Below are 15656 nucleotides of genomic sequence, written 5' to 3' on the forward strand. Positions count from 1 at the left end.
TAATACTTGCACCATCCCTCAAAAATGCATAGAGAGGGGCTCCTGAGTGGCGCATTCGGTAAAAGCACTCGGTTCGAGTCCAGGCTATTCCTTTGCAAACCGAAGACGGGAGCTCCCAGGAGGCGGCGCACAATTGGCCGAGCGCCGCCCGGGGGAGGGAGGGTTAGGTCGGCCATGGTGTCCTCGACTCACCACCAGCGACCCCTGTGGTCTGTCCGGGCGTCCGAGGGCTTGCCTGTAAGCTGCCCAGGGCTGCGTTGTCCTCCGACGCTGTAGCTCTAGGTGGCTGCATGGTGAGTCTGCAGTGTGTAAAAAAGCGGGCGGCTAACGGTACATGCTTCGGAGGACAGCGCGTGTTCGTCTTTGCCCCTCCGAAGTAGGTGCAGGGGTGGTAGCGGTGAGCTGAGCTAATCAAAATAATTGGACACTATTAACTTTGGGAGAAAATAACAAAAAAAAATAAAACTAATTGGCAACTACAAAATTTATTTAAAAAAAAATTAAAATTAAAAATGTGTGGAGGAGTTCTGCTTTTTGGCAGAGCATTTTATGCATAAAAACAATTTCCCACAGCCTCTTTTGTACTTTCCCTCTGCTGAGCCAGTGGATTTTATTGTGCAACAATAGGTCATCATAAAAATCGGCAAATGCAATGCTGACTTGGATCGAAGAAAGTTAACCATTTTCTATCACCATTGATAGGATATCAGCATACTAATCGTTAAAGCTTTGCACAAAGTACATCTTGGTGGATTATGCATCTAGAAAATCAAATTGGGGTTCAAGTCTTGCAGATGTTTTACAAGCGCTCTGTGACTGCCGGTCATGGCAGGAGCACTGTCAGTTGTGATTAACAGCATCTGAGTCACATCACTACTGTCCCTGGACAAGGTGGTTTGAATGGAATTAAACAAATCCTCACCTGTTGTGCAACTGTTGTGTGGTATCAGGGTCAACAAATCCTCGACAAATGTTTCTCCATCAAACAAAATGGACATACAAGGCCAGCTGAGCTTTGTCACTGATGTTGCAGGATTAATCCACCGTCATGGAAAATTTGCCCCATTAAAATTTTTCACACAACTGCTTATAAACGTCCTATGCAATTAACTCACTGCATCGAACAGCCATTGTGTCCGACAAAGGCATTTGTCTGAAGGCATCAACAAGTTCTTTCTTAGTCTCGGCAAAAACGGTTTCTGCTGTGGTAACCAAGCACTGCTTTATCATGTCCATGTCTAAAAGACTTCCTGTGTTTTCCCCCAATATCCACACACACACCTAAATGATGCTTCAGTTGCCTTCTCTTAAGGACTTGTAGCCCTGGAAATATTTGTGTTCCGAAAATAACCACCTTTTAAAAGCGGCAATATTATCTGACCTTACACTGGAGCCCTGAGGATACCGACAGTCAAAAGCCAAATGCTTTGTTTCATAGTGCCGCTTCATTTTCACACTTTTTACAACAGCCACAGTTTCTGTACAAATTACACAAACCAGTCAAGCATTTGAACAATCTGGCAAAATAATGCAGTATCAGTCCATTCTTCTTTTCACGATCCACATTTCTTTTTTTACACGCCATTTGTACAACTCCATACATATGCAGTAATTACCAAAAAAGGCGGAAAACTGAACTGTTTGACAATGACACAGCCTATGAGTGTGTACAGTGAGAAACGTCATTTTTCAGAATAAACTGACTCAAGACTTTTTATTGGTTGAAACTGATGGTGACTCTTACAGGGGGTTGTAAACAACATGTCAAAATACTCACTCAATCATGGATTATTTCATTTTTTGTCTCAATCATGGATTCACTGCACATTGTATTGAAGATTACATAAGATACTAGCAGTCTTCAACATAATTTCATGGGCTAAATAGCTTATTCCCATCATAAAATGTCTTGTGATCTTGTAGCTTTGTAAAAAAAATTTTTTTTGGCAACACAAAAAGCTAGGTAAATGGGGTTGGAGGTGTATCGCATTTTGACTTTGCTAAGAGTAACACTGTCAAAGTAAACTAATTTTAAAACATTTTTTCTGTCTTTGTAATCTATTGTATTGCATACATCTCCATTAAACGCTAATTCAGTTTACATTCCTATTTTCTGTATTTTATTCATGCATTCTAGTCGCATGCAATGACACCTCATTTATCCGTGGATTTCACACATCTGTGGACCTATGTACCCCCAAGCACGAGGATAAATGGAGTTCCACTGTATATAGTTGTCTCCCCTGTGCCCTATGGATTACGTGCCTACAGTCTCATATCAAGTTACAGTTCAACAGGAAAAAAAGTGTCACAAAAGTTTCAGTATTCCACAATAAATACATCCCCACCACGATTTTTTTGGCATTTCTACACAAATCATAGGAATGGACCTGCGAGATGGCATTAACTAGGTCGAGAACTGAATACCAAATTACAAATTCTGAGAAAAAGGGGAAACTCCATAAGACAAAACAGCCTGTAGATTTTTGAAACTCACCACATGGCAGGGACCACGCAAGAGCCATGATGATGTCACCCAGGTAGTTAGGGTGACGAACAAACCCCCACATACCAGAAACCAGTAAACTCTTCCCAGTTGCAGTAGGAATAGTCATCAGATCTATATAGAAGTAAAAAATTAAATAAAAAGTTAAATGAATGGCCAAAAAAACAACAAAGTAAATGCCAGACTATATAGATGTGTTACTTACGTGCAACTTTAGGGTCATAGGGATTTCTTCGAAAAGCATTTTTTTGAGAGTTGGCTTTACGGAACACAATGTAGCCAATGACTGAAACAAAAATCAAAATTAGTATTTAACAGCTGTACACAAATGTATTTACCCAAACTTTACAGTAGTAAACGTAAAATATGCTCTACATGAGGACATTTAGCAAGTTTGTGGATTAAGTTTAGCATATTCAGCCTGACGTTTTGTTTTAAGGTCAGCAGTCGTGGCTGACGAATGAATACAAACAAATGCAAGTTTAGGGACACTGTGGACTTAGATATATAACATTTAATATGATCACAATTGATGGAATCTCACTTACAGTTAAGAGTGATAATAGCTGCAGCGAAAGGCCAGGAAACTTCATTAGGATGATTAACCAGGTAGAAAGCCTGCAAACTATAGGTGAAGGGAACCCAGACCAAATCTCCAAAAGCCAGCATAAATCCAAATCCATCATGAACAATGTCCATAGTGGTCAAGATAGCTTCCTGCAATGAAAAAATGTGGATCAAAGAATACTCTTTCCCAAGTTTTACATTTATTTTTAAAAGCTAGGGTAATGGGGTTTGTAGTTTAAGTAGCTATTGATTTAACTTAATCTTTTGTTGTGCAAATTGTATGAATGCCCGAAATTCAAGACATGCAACAATTTGAGGAGACATTTTAAAAGTTATGGTTGCACTAAAACATGAGGCCAGGAGATGTCATCTTTGGAAAGAGCCCACTTAACACCACCAGTGTTAACATGACTTACAACTATGCAAATTCAAGAGTAAAAATGGGTTTCACCATATATTCCTTAATAATGTCGCAGTACTTCCAATGATATAGTTAATACAAACAAACAAAAAGGGTGTCGATAGTGAAAATATAGTTACAGTATGGATCTGAAAAAGTTACCTCATTCCAAAGAGCATCCAAAACATAGAGAAGCTGGAAACTGTTAACCAGAATCATAGCCAACGATGGATATTCAAGTTTTTGGAACTTCATTTCAGCCAGCATCATTGCAAGGTTAATTACAACCTGAAAAGACAAACATAAAATTTACAATTCATTAAAATTATTAAGTGCCCTATTATATTAAATTAAACTGGCACAGTAAACTCATGAACCTGTATTTACCCACTATGGCATCATCAGTGTACAAATTCAAATTTGTATCTCTACAGTACATGCAATACTTTGATCCATAATTCCCTAGACACACTAAACAGTCAGCTGTTGCATTCAGTGGCATGGATAAAGTGGAATGTTGGGTAATTATCATAACCATGGTTCCCTGAAATAGAAATGTTACCATTACCGAATGGGTGTTTACCTGTAAAGATCCTGAACCTGAATAGCATACCAAAGCAGCACGCAAGCGCCCGTGATGCAGTCATGCTCACCCCCATTTTCCCTTCAAAAAATGCTGCAAACATGGATGCAGCGACCTTGAATGTTAAAGGTTACATTTCTATTTCAGGGAACAATGGTCATGATAATAACCCAACATTCCCCATCAAGTACGAAATGTAACCATTACCGAATGGGTGAGTGTAACAAAGCCGGCGCAAGGCAATACTGCAGAACAACTGGACTGCTACAAGGCTAAGCTAAGGCTGCCTTGTGCGTTACCATTCAGAACCCCAGTAACAATTAGCTAGGGCTAGACATTGTGGGAAAACTCAACTCTGTCTTATGTTGTAAGGGTTGATCCTGAAGCCGCGCTCAACACTCTCGTTCCAAAACCAGGGTTTTGGGGATCCATGACAGTCAGTCGATATAATCTTGTAAAGGTATGGGGGGTAGCCCAAACCGCTGTATTGCAAATGTCATTGACACATGCACCCTGGAACAATGCCCACGAAGTTGCCATGCCCCTGGTGGAATGGCCAGTGAGCTTTTCTGGAGGGGATAAATTGGCTCGCTCAGAGGCAGTCCTGACTGTCTGTTATCCATTTTGATAGCCTATATTTAGACAGGGCTTGCCCCATAAAAACGACAATGACTGCCTCCAACTTTGTCTTGTCCACATAAGCTAGTGCAGAGCGTATGGAGCTGTCGCTCCCTGTCAAACTAGAAAGGAGGTGGATGGAAAGCCTCCAATTCCACAGACTGGTTGCTGTGGAATGCCGAGATAGTTTTAGGCAAAAAAGTAAGATTGGTACGAAGCTTTGTCCTTTGTCCTGGCTTCTGAAAAAATTAAGCAGGCTTTTGCAAATCGAAAATGCTTGCATCTCACTCACCCGCTTAGCAGAGTCAATTGCAAGCAAGAAAGTCGCTTTAACCCTTTGCAGTCCCTTTATTAAGTCCGTGTCAGGCACGTCAGGTCCAATTTATTTTCACATGCAGTGAATTTTAGACGCGCTGTTAAAGTATTTTTTTTGTCCACAGTAAAATGGGTTTAAAAGGCCCTGCATATCAACAAAGCACTCACTAGGCTTTCATCTCCAGCCCCGCCCCATCCTTTCATTCGCTATAGCTTTCACATATACTAATAAATAAATAATAATAAGTCGTACATACTGATCAATCATCTCCTGATCACTCGTTTTATCACCAAACGCCTCAATAATGCGATCCTAGTCATTATTTTATTACTATAACATCTCAAAAAAGCTCTGCAAATGTCCGTGATATTCTCCGAGCGCTGATGCACTAGCAGCCAGCTTGTTTCCTTATGGCCGCCATTATCCGATGCCAGGGGCAAGTATGACTATTCATGAGATACGCCCCTTTATTTTTTTTTTCGCTTGTCTCGGCTCCTGTCGCTCCCACTCGGCCATTGAATGGTTTTCTCGGCTTTTTCCGTAGAAAAAACGACTAGAAACCCATTTTTTGCGTCTTTTGATGATGTCGGACAGGGTCCGACATTGGATCGGATAGGAATAATTGCAATGTCAGACCAGGTCCGACAAAGGACCGCAAAGGGTTAAGGTGACAAATTTCAGCTCAGCCAAATGTAAGGGCTCAAATGGAGGCTTAATGAGTGCATCAAGAACTACATTAAGCCTCCAGCAAGGAACAATATTGTTCAGAGGCAGCCCAAACCACCAAGCTCCTTTCAAAAACTGCCCCACCAGGAAGCGAAATGGCTGCCAGAGAAAAAATAAATAAATAAATAAATAAATAAATAAATAAATAAAATCGGGCCTTGTCAAAAAGGGGGTGCAAAAATTGCTGTATTACTGCCATGGAACAAGTCGTCGGGTCAAACCCACGAGGCAGACAGCACGTCTGAAATACGCCCCACTTGTACCTGTACTGAGAGCGCCTGGACGCTGCTCTGGAATTTTGCAGGGTCAATGACCCTAGTGGACAGACCTAGACGGCTTAAATGCAGCCGTTCAGGGGCCAGACCCAGAGCTGTAGGCTCAATGGATCAGGATGCTATAAGGTCCCCTGCGCCTGACTGAGCAAATCACGGCGATTGGGCAGGCTCCAAGGCTGGCCGCGCAAGAACTGCATCAGAGCACGATGAGCGGAAAGCATACAACAGTTGCGTCGGCCACTGGTGTGCCAAGGCATCTATTGCCAGAGGGTCCCAGTCTCCTGTTCTGGAGAACCAAAAGGGGAAGTGGGTCAATTCCTGGGAGGCAAAGAGATCTAACTCTGCTCTCCCGAGCCTGTCCCAAATGAGGCCCCAGCGCAACAGCTTGTGGGCCACACAATGGAGACTGGGAGACCCAAGGCCGCCCTGGTTGTTTATATAAGCCACCATGGACAAGCACATGTCTCCCTTGAACCTCCTGTAAAAAAATCTGCAGGCCAGTAAACTGCCTGCAGTTCCAAAAGATTATTGTAGCGACCCTGCCACGGGGGGTTCTACAGCACCCGTGCACCCCTGCCATTCCACACAGCATCCAAGCCGTGGCTGGACAATTCCATTGTGATGACCTCTCTTCTGGTGACGCTGCCCAATGTTACACCTTGTCCACCATGAAAGCACCATTAGACAGTTGATCCATGCTTGGAGAGGGCACATCTGCAGGAAACCCAAAGGAAGGGTCTGGTAAGCTGTTGCCATGAAGCCAAGTCGTCTCTGGAATGTCACTACTGTAAGTCATTTATTGAGCTGAAAAAGCTTCAAACAGGCGGCTATAGTCTGCACTCTGTTGTCCGACAGAGTGGACAGCATGGACCTGGAGTCCAATTGCACTCCTAGACAGGAGGCTATCTGCATAGGTGTGAGCTGGCTCTTTGCATGATTCACCGTCAGGCCCAACCAACGATGGTGGTCAGTGACGAGTTCCATGTGGGCCTGTGCTGGAGACTGGGCACAAATGAGCCAGTCGTCCAGATAATTGACCACTCTGATGCCTCCAAGTCTCAATGGCGCCAGGACAGCTTCCATGCATTCTGAAAAGACATGGGGAGCTAGAGAGGCGCCGAATGGCAGTACACGGAAATCATACGCTGTTCCTTGGAAAGCGAACCGCAGGTACTTTCTGTGCCCTGGTTTTATGGGGGTGTGGAAATACGTGTCCCTTAAGTCCACCGTGGTGAACCAGTCGCCTGGCCTGATTGACTGCAACAGCTGTCGCATGGTCAACATTTTGAACCTCCATTGACTCGGATACAGGATGACCTGCCTGAGGTCGAGGATTGGTCTGAGGCCACTATCCCGCTTGGGCACCAGGAAGTACTACTTTTGTAGCAGATCTATCACCTCCCAAGACAGTACTGCAGCGTCTCATAGGTTTAAAGTTGTAGTCACGCCCGAAAGGGAGGGAGGACCATGCTTGAATTGGAGAGAATAGGCGGTCTCTACAGTAGAAAACACCCAGATGTCCGTGGTGCACCAACACCAATACTCCAGGTGGTTCTCTGAAAAGGAACCCTGGGCTTGTTAAAGCTGCCACTGTGCACAGCCATGGGCCGGTTATGAAAACCCCCTCTGGCTGTAGGCTGCTGGAGACTTAGGCGCCAGTTTGTACACCTGGGGTGGCTGCTTGGGAAGCAGAAGCACCTGTTCCTTTGTGGACTCCCTTACACGGTGACAGCACTACAGCATCTCGTCCACCGCAGGACCAAAGGTATGTCCCGGTGTAATGGGGGCGTCCACCAGCGGTGTTTTATCACCATCAGACACGTGCCTGGAAAAGCCAAAACTGTCTTCTTGCAGCTACCAAAGCAGCAAGATTCCTGCCCACAGCCTGTCCATTCAGTTTGGAAATACAGAGCAGGTTTTTATTCACCAAGTGCAGCTCCTCTAGCTGCTGTGGTGAGTGTCTAGGACTCTCAGAGAGAGCCTTCAATAAAACAGGTCTGGTAGGCTAGTAACATGCGATTATAGTTACCCAGCTGTGCAGTGATTATAGTTATCCAGCTGTGCAATAGCACCTTGGTCAACAGCACTAGTTTAGGCACCTGCACCACTAAGGCAATTGCAGCGTCTACAGGAGGAAAGTCAGCCAAACCCAGTTTTTCTGCATCATGCAGACTGTATAATGACCCCATCGACCTGGAAACAGCCGGAGCTGTAGTAGGGTGATGCCATGACGATTGTACTTCAAAAAGAAAATCCGAGTGTATTGGGTAGACATAACAGTTTCCTTGTCCCATCCACAGGCCAGGGCACTTCCAATTTGGCAGTGGCCCTCTTAATTAATGAGAACAGCTCTGCCGACAGGGATACATTAACTGGTAATGGGCTGTCAGAGTCTACCTCCTCAGTGGGAAACACTGGGCCGCCAGCCTCATCAGAGGCGGTGATGGACAGCATATCCTCGTGGTGTCAGTCTGTACTTAAAAGTCCTGTGTTGTTCCAAGGGAACAGGGTGGGCAGGCAGTCACGCAGCAGCTCAGCAAGCAATGTGCCCTGATGGGAAACAGCTGCCCAGTTTCTCGATTTGTTCGGAGCCAGGTGATCTTTTCAGGAGGAGGAGGAGGTGGAGAAGGGGAGGCAGAGGAAGATGAAGGACGACCGTAAGGACGGCGTCTTGGGTGAGCTCTTGCCTTGGCACAGAGCCATCTGCAGAGGATGCAGCCACGTCTTTAGCAGGCGATGGGGGACATCTCTGCAGATCGGAGAGACACACGGTTTTCTAGCGGGTGCTTAAAAACTTGCAGAAGCTGCAGTCAACAAGTTCCTGTCTTTCATGCTCTGGCCCTAGGCAGGAAGAGCACCTGCTGTGCTTATCCTCCACTGGGAGACTGGTCTTGCATATGTTACAGGAAACCGGCATGATGCAACAGCAACACAGTGAAAACCTGTTGCCTCAGTCTACCCAAGCACTGCTGTACAGTAATGTACCAGTACAGTACTGCCTCAGGCTGTAATGATGCAATACTGTGGGGGGGGGGGAACACACTGAGGGAAGCCTGCTGTTAGCCTTTGTAATGGTGCCGCAAGCAACCAAGACGGCAATGATATACTGTGGCAGACTGCAACAATCTACCGAAGCCCAGCCGCTGTAACCGTGTTATTTTTTATTTATTTATTTTAAAACAAATACACACAAGAGAAACTCTAATCACACTATTGTAATTCAAATAATAATAAACCCGTACACAAAGTTTTATTTTTAGTCAATGCAGAGCTGCTGACCCTACCTGTGCTCGTTTTCTGTGCAAGACAGAACACACGAGAATTCTTACAAAAACAATAATAAAACATTTACAATTCAAGAAAATAATATTGTTTCCAAAAACAAACATTTTTATTTATGTTTATTTTAATTCCAGCCAGAGTTATTAGTATTCTGAGCACAAGTCAGCCAACTTAAGCTGCTTGATCCCTGGAAGGGGCAGCAGAAGCTGCCGACTCCACGCGGGGCACAAGTCCGCTATGGGAAGTAACAAGGAGCAGGTGGCTGTGTGCAAAAACAGCGTGTAATTATCAAAAAAAAAAATACAACGTTTTCAAAAATAATTAATTATCGCGTTAGTAGCAAAATATATATGCAGATAAAACTAACCAGTACTCATCTGTATGCTCTCCCGTCAGGATCTTGAAAGGAAAATGATTACTAGTACTTGTGTTTGCAGTCCTCTTATGCTCTCGGGGCGAGCATGACTGTGTCACGGGAGCTTGCATGCAGCTTTGGTATACTATTCAGGTGTGGGATCTTTACAGGTAAAACACCCATTCGGTAATGGTTACATTTTGTACTTGATAAGGAACTAAGCAGACAAAAGGCAACCAAAATAAATATTACAGATTTGGCCCCCAACACCTTGAGAACATGGCCAAAAAGAAATTTTCAAATACTGTAAAACAGACACTACCTATTAACATAAATGTAAGCTCTTATACAGCCTTTCAAAGTGTTAACATGTGCAAAAGCAGCTCATAAGCACATTAATAAAGCAACTAACAAATAGAGAAAGATCAACTTCTTTTTCTGAGCCAGTGCAACAAAAAAGCTCAGAAAAGGAGATTTTAGCCATCATGGTGCCGCCAACAGTTCAGCTGGTTAGTTTAACAATCAGGGCTAATGGACCACAGCTTTTGTAGACAAGCAGGCCCACAAATTGCCAGGAATACTGATTTTTAGCAACTGTTCATCTTTTAAGAAAGAATCACGAATTAAAACATAAAACAGTAGTGCAAGGCATTCAAAGGCTCAGCATGATATTTTAGTTAAGCAAACGCAACATACAGAGCACAGAATCTCTATGTTTTCATCAAACTACAACAAAAAGAAAGAGGATATGTGTGTAAAAATGAATATTGCTTATTTTATTTTATTAAGCTCCCTTGTGCTGGAGTTACAAAAAATGAATGGAGTGAATGTCAATGCTACCTATGCAAACGATACATGTGCTGAAATTGATCGGCACCATTGCTGCACAAATGCAAAATACTCAAAACACAACTCTTAAGGATTCATTATTTTTTTATTTATGGTGGATGGATCCACCAATATGTCTGGTTCTGAACATGACGTGGTCTAGATGCGACTTTTCCAGGAGTGAAAGCCAAGAAATCATCTTGTTGGAATCCAAGTTGTTCAACACGCTCATGCAAATTGTACATATCACACTTTGTTTTCATTTTATTTAGTAATACATGTTGTGATATGTCATTATTGATTGCTGCTGCAGTGGCAGTTAGTGTAACAAAATACACTGGTGGGCATTGGTGACACAGTCACTGACACTAATATTTAATTGCAGTCCTTCGTATTTTTAGCTGTCAAAGCAGCCACTGAAATTTCCTTTGAGGAACCTGGACTGACAGGAGAGCAGTGGAAGAAAAAAAAAAAAAGTTGGCTTTGGGGCTGATGGGGCAAATGTAAACATGGGCAAGCAAGCAGGGATCTATACTAAATTTAAAGTGGATGCCTCATGGCTTGTAGCTATTCACGGTCTCTCACAGACTAGAACTCGCAATGCTGAATGTGCAGAGGAAATGTGAATATGTGCAAAAGGTCTGACATTCTTCACATGATTTGACAGACATATCACTACAATCCAAAATCAGCAAGGGCATTGAAGGCGTTAGGAGAAGAGCTCAATGTCCATAAGAAAACCTACCCAAGTCAAAGGCACGTGTTGGTTACCCCATGTGAGCAAGACACTATCAGTAATGGTTAAATTCAAACAAGGGGATATGAAAGACTCAGCATCTCAATACAGTGCAGTTTACTGTCATATGGAGTATCTGCAACAAGCAAGGAGGCATCCATCATGGGCCGGGCAAAGCAAGTCAAGAAGACCTTGGAGTCTGTGTTGAGCTGCTTTTTGCCACTTTCTCTCAGACCCATTCAGAGTAATCAGTTCCTTAAGTCTGATTTTACAGAGGGAACACCTAATCCTTCCCGAAGCTGTGTCATCATTAAAGGAGTATTGCTACTGTAAAAAGCATGACACAGCCCCTGCCAAATGGGTCTTTACAGGAATTTCTGAATTGTGTAGCCTCTCAAGTTACTTCTGGAGATGTGTATCAGGTCTTGTTTCAAACAGTGAAATTATCAGGATTCACTAAATACTTAAAAACCAACTGCAACCAGTGTTGTGTCTGCTACTGAAAGCCAGATAAACAAAACAGTCAATCTGACAGTAAAAGGGCTCTCAGAAAGATATGAAAACCTAATTGGAGATGGAGAGGAAGTGTTGCCACTTTTAAAGTGTTCAACCATGATTTGTGGCTCAATACAGATGATTTCTTGTATTATGGAGATGACAGCATTGCCTTCCTCAGACTGGTTTGAACCTGTGCCGAGAGAAAATGGCTGGGACAGTCAAATTCTGATTCAATGGAGGAGTGTAAAAGCTCTGGTAAATAATAGTCCTATAGTAGTGTATGGGAGATTATGCTAACCAAGCTTCCTTACACTTCTAGATTTAAGGATTTCTTCAATGCGAAAAGGCATTTTCTGCCCAAAACTGAAGTGACCATCGATCATGTTTGTCTGTGTCAGTCACTGAACATGATGAGAATTTCTTCAGAAGGATCTAGTTTGGATAATTTTAATCCAGAAGAGGCTGTTGATCTTTGGTTTAGCAGTGGAACCAGGAAAGCTCAATACGAGCAGTGGCCTACAGACATGGATATGGATAGACATGGATATTCTTTGTACTCGCCTTAATTCGTAGACATAATCTGTGGACTTGTTTACGACGACTTCAAACAAATATTTATTTATTTTCTCTCAATATGATCGGATATACAGGTGATATCTCTAGCTGGTGCTAAAGAATACTTTGATTGTTGGTGTTCATTTACTTTTGATTCATTTAGAAAAAGTGTGTGCGCACAGCACTGTGATGGAAACTATTGAAACCTTTTTCTTTTTTTTTTTTAAATGAAAGCAATGGGCCAATAAAGCAATGCAAAAGTTTGCCAAACTATAATGTACTGAAGTGTTACTTATATGCCACATAATGTGTCCATAAAAATAAAAAACAGGTGTTTGTTTTGGTACTGCCTTCTTTAAAAATAAGAAAAAAAAAGTTATCTTGTCTGGAAAAATTCTGTAGATAAGTATTGTGTGTTTTAAAAAAAAAAAAAAAAACCCACACACATACATGCTTGGAGAGGCACATTTTTGTTGTTTGTTAATTATCAAGGTTTATTAGTTATACTTTTATATGGTTATTATTTTGAATATGTGTGTATTTAGCCATTTAAAAATAAGTGCAATAATAGAAGCCTGCAGGCTCCAAAAATAAAAAGCTTACTTCGAGCACTGCAGTGTCATAAGATTGTAGTATTTTACTGTAGTTCCTTGCCTTTCATCCAAACACAAATTTCCAGCAACTAAGAAATGCAAACTGTGTTATAACAACTCAAAAACCATTCCAAAAATTAAAATAAAAAAAACGATATATATTACTCACCCAGCCAATTAAACCTGGACGGAGCTCGCAGAAGTACTTCAGATCAAAGTTTTTAATACGAGGGTTCAGCTCATGTCCGATGAAGAAATCGTAAATTAAGTTACCTATAATATATGAATACATTCAAAACCTGGAACAAATATTCATAATATTTTGAAGAAAATGTGTTTGTTGATGTTACCAAAACTTAGTTTAAGTACTCATATGATTGCAACTTTAAAAAGGAAGACATCTGTACTTAGTATGAAAAAACCTGTAAAACTGAAAAATGCAAGACATTTACCTTAAATTACAGGTTTCACCAGACAATAAGAGCAAAATGGTTCCATTCTTTAAATGCCTTAAATACCATAAAAGGCATGGTTTAAATATAAGCAGCTATGTTCTTTGGGCTATTTTACATAATATTTAACACAGGCAAGTTACTGAAAAAGAAAACAAAAATTGGAAAGCCACAGTGCTCTGTTATACTTCTAATGATTGATAGAATTATTCCAAATTCATAATTTACTTTGTTAAAGCAATCCCTGTTTCTACATTAGACAGCAAATACATTAGCTTGACTCACAGCTTCTGTGATAAAATATGCAAGGTCTTACCCGAGTTTCCACCTGGTGCCAGTTCATCCTCAGAAGCCCAACGGGATCGTATATAAAGATATATACCAAGTATCAGAGAAAAGGCCATTGCTGAAACAGCAAACTGCAGGAAGTGCCCATGGATGTAGCTCAAGTCTATTCCATGGTTTACAGCTGCCCCCACCAGAACTGCACTTAAACAAATTGCATAAAATCCTAGAAAATGCAAAAACACTTGTTTGTGTCAGAGATCTTTAGACATTAATCTGTGTACAATAATGGGAGTCAACCATTTTTTTTCTTTATGAACTGAGAGAAGGCAATACGGAGAACAAATATTCTATTTTGTGACTGGTGTTTCATGCAACATTTGTTGGAGTTTATCACATTATACATCAGACACTGCCTCATCAAGAGCAACATTTTAAAAGTTTTGTCAGATTTCTTTTTTTGGCAATGAACTTTTTTCAAATTCCAGAGTCATGGATATGAGAGGGGAAAAAGCAACACGCTGACAGGTTGTATTACATTTCTTTATTATTTAAGTGATGGAAGCGATTTAATAAAAGCTTACCATTAATCCTGTATCTCAGCCTTTTCCCATTTTTGAGAGGCAATCCATCCACAACCTTTAAAACAGATTTTTGTTTTTATTAAACTGTCTATTGCATACATAATTTTCTAAAAAAGAATAAATAAAAAAAAACTACCCTTAGATGGAAAATAAATAAATAAATCCATAAAAAGATAATTATTGAACTGATTTACCTTCCCAATCGGCAGTACATAGATCAATGCTTGAATGAGAAACCACAGAACAACAATTCCAAAAACGTGGTTGTCCCACAATGTGGTGAGTGCAGGCAAAGCAGGTGGGAAATTTAACACACTGGCATCCTTTTCACCACAGATCAACAGGAGAGTCAACACAGTGGCTGGGAGAAGAGACAGCATAAAGAAGGCACCTGTGCAAATGAGAAAGTTAGATGAAGACACGGCACTTCAAAAATCTTTAGTTCTAAATATGCTGTATTATACAGTTGCAAATACCTATTGTTCTACAGGTAATCCATATAAATGGAATAAAAACATTCACACGTACTTTAAAAACATGTTATAGAACAGTAATCATGTTTTTAGAATTTAAATAAAAATACAACGTTTATGTATATGTAATTGATGCCGCTTGCGATATACACAGTAACTTTGCTGTTGAGATGGCGAAATAAATTAAAGTTCTGTCTCTGGATAACACGAGCTGGGGGGGGCAGACGGTGCTCAGTTTGATAGGGCTGTAAGGGTTTAAACGGTAAACGTGGATTAAAAATATTTTCGTTTAAAATTTGTATTATACGTTTAAACTCAACTTAACAGTAATATATATTATCAAAATAGTTTTGCATATTTTCCGCAAAGATATGTTTCCCTTTCTATGGTTTTCCCATTTAAGGAAACCTGACCTGTTCTTCCAAGTGATCACTCTAAATACATCTTGCATAAATTAAGGACAGACCAGCTTCCTGCGTTGTTGTGTCTCCATCGCATTGCCTTTTTTCAGGTCTTTAGGGCCCTATGTAATCCGTGTTAACGAGAGCACGGACGGAACCACGGAATATTAACGCGGAATTAAGTGCTGTACGAAAAAAATGCATTTGGCAGTAGAGCATTAAGCTTGAGATTTACATGTTTGAAGGGAAAATGTGAAACTAATGGTCAGTTCAGGCAGTGGTGTAACTCGTTTCAAAAGTGGGGGAATGGGTGGCAGGGGGGACGGTTTCTGTAGCTGGGTTATAAATGAGGCGGGGTATTCTGTAAGGGATAAACAACTAGAAGGGCTGAGTCAGTTAAAATAATTCACTGTTAGAGTGTGTTAATAAATGCAATCATGGAAAATAAATAGAAACCTTTTTAAGGACTCAAAGAATTAGACAATGTTGCAGACTGTTTTTAACATCTGTATTACAACACAAAAAGTACCTCACACAGACTGCTATTACAGCAGTCACTTTGAACAATATGATCCCAATGTTCACAAAGAGATGATTTATGGTAGTGAAATCATTGGCATTGC

At 41.3% G+C, this 15656-nt stretch overlaps 1 protein-coding gene across 1 annotated transcript in view; it reads right to left on the reverse strand.

The window, feature by feature from the left end:
- Window positions 1-15656, reverse strand: part of lbr (lamin B receptor) — a 55535-nt gene that overhangs the window by 19486 nt on the left and 20393 nt on the right. Inside the window, exons 6-13 of the mRNA XM_034019264.3 lie at window positions 14354-14550; window positions 14160-14214; window positions 13607-13801; window positions 13008-13111; window positions 3636-3761; window positions 3055-3223; window positions 2712-2792; window positions 2498-2620 (exon numbers count right to left, since the gene is read on the reverse strand). Of these exons, the coding sequence (XP_033875155.1) occupies window positions 2498-2620; window positions 2712-2792; window positions 3055-3223; window positions 3636-3761; window positions 13008-13111; window positions 13607-13801; window positions 14160-14214; window positions 14354-14550 (1050 nt within the window). The remainder of the gene's footprint in view (window positions 1-2497; window positions 2621-2711; window positions 2793-3054; window positions 3224-3635; window positions 3762-13007; window positions 13112-13606; window positions 13802-14159; window positions 14215-14353; window positions 14551-15656) is intronic.

This window comes from Acipenser ruthenus, chromosome 6 (genome assembly GCF_902713425.1).
Source record: "Acipenser ruthenus chromosome 6, fAciRut3.2 maternal haplotype, whole genome shotgun sequence".
Lineage (NCBI taxonomy): Eukaryota > Metazoa > Chordata > Actinopteri > Acipenseriformes > Acipenseridae > Acipenser > Acipenser ruthenus.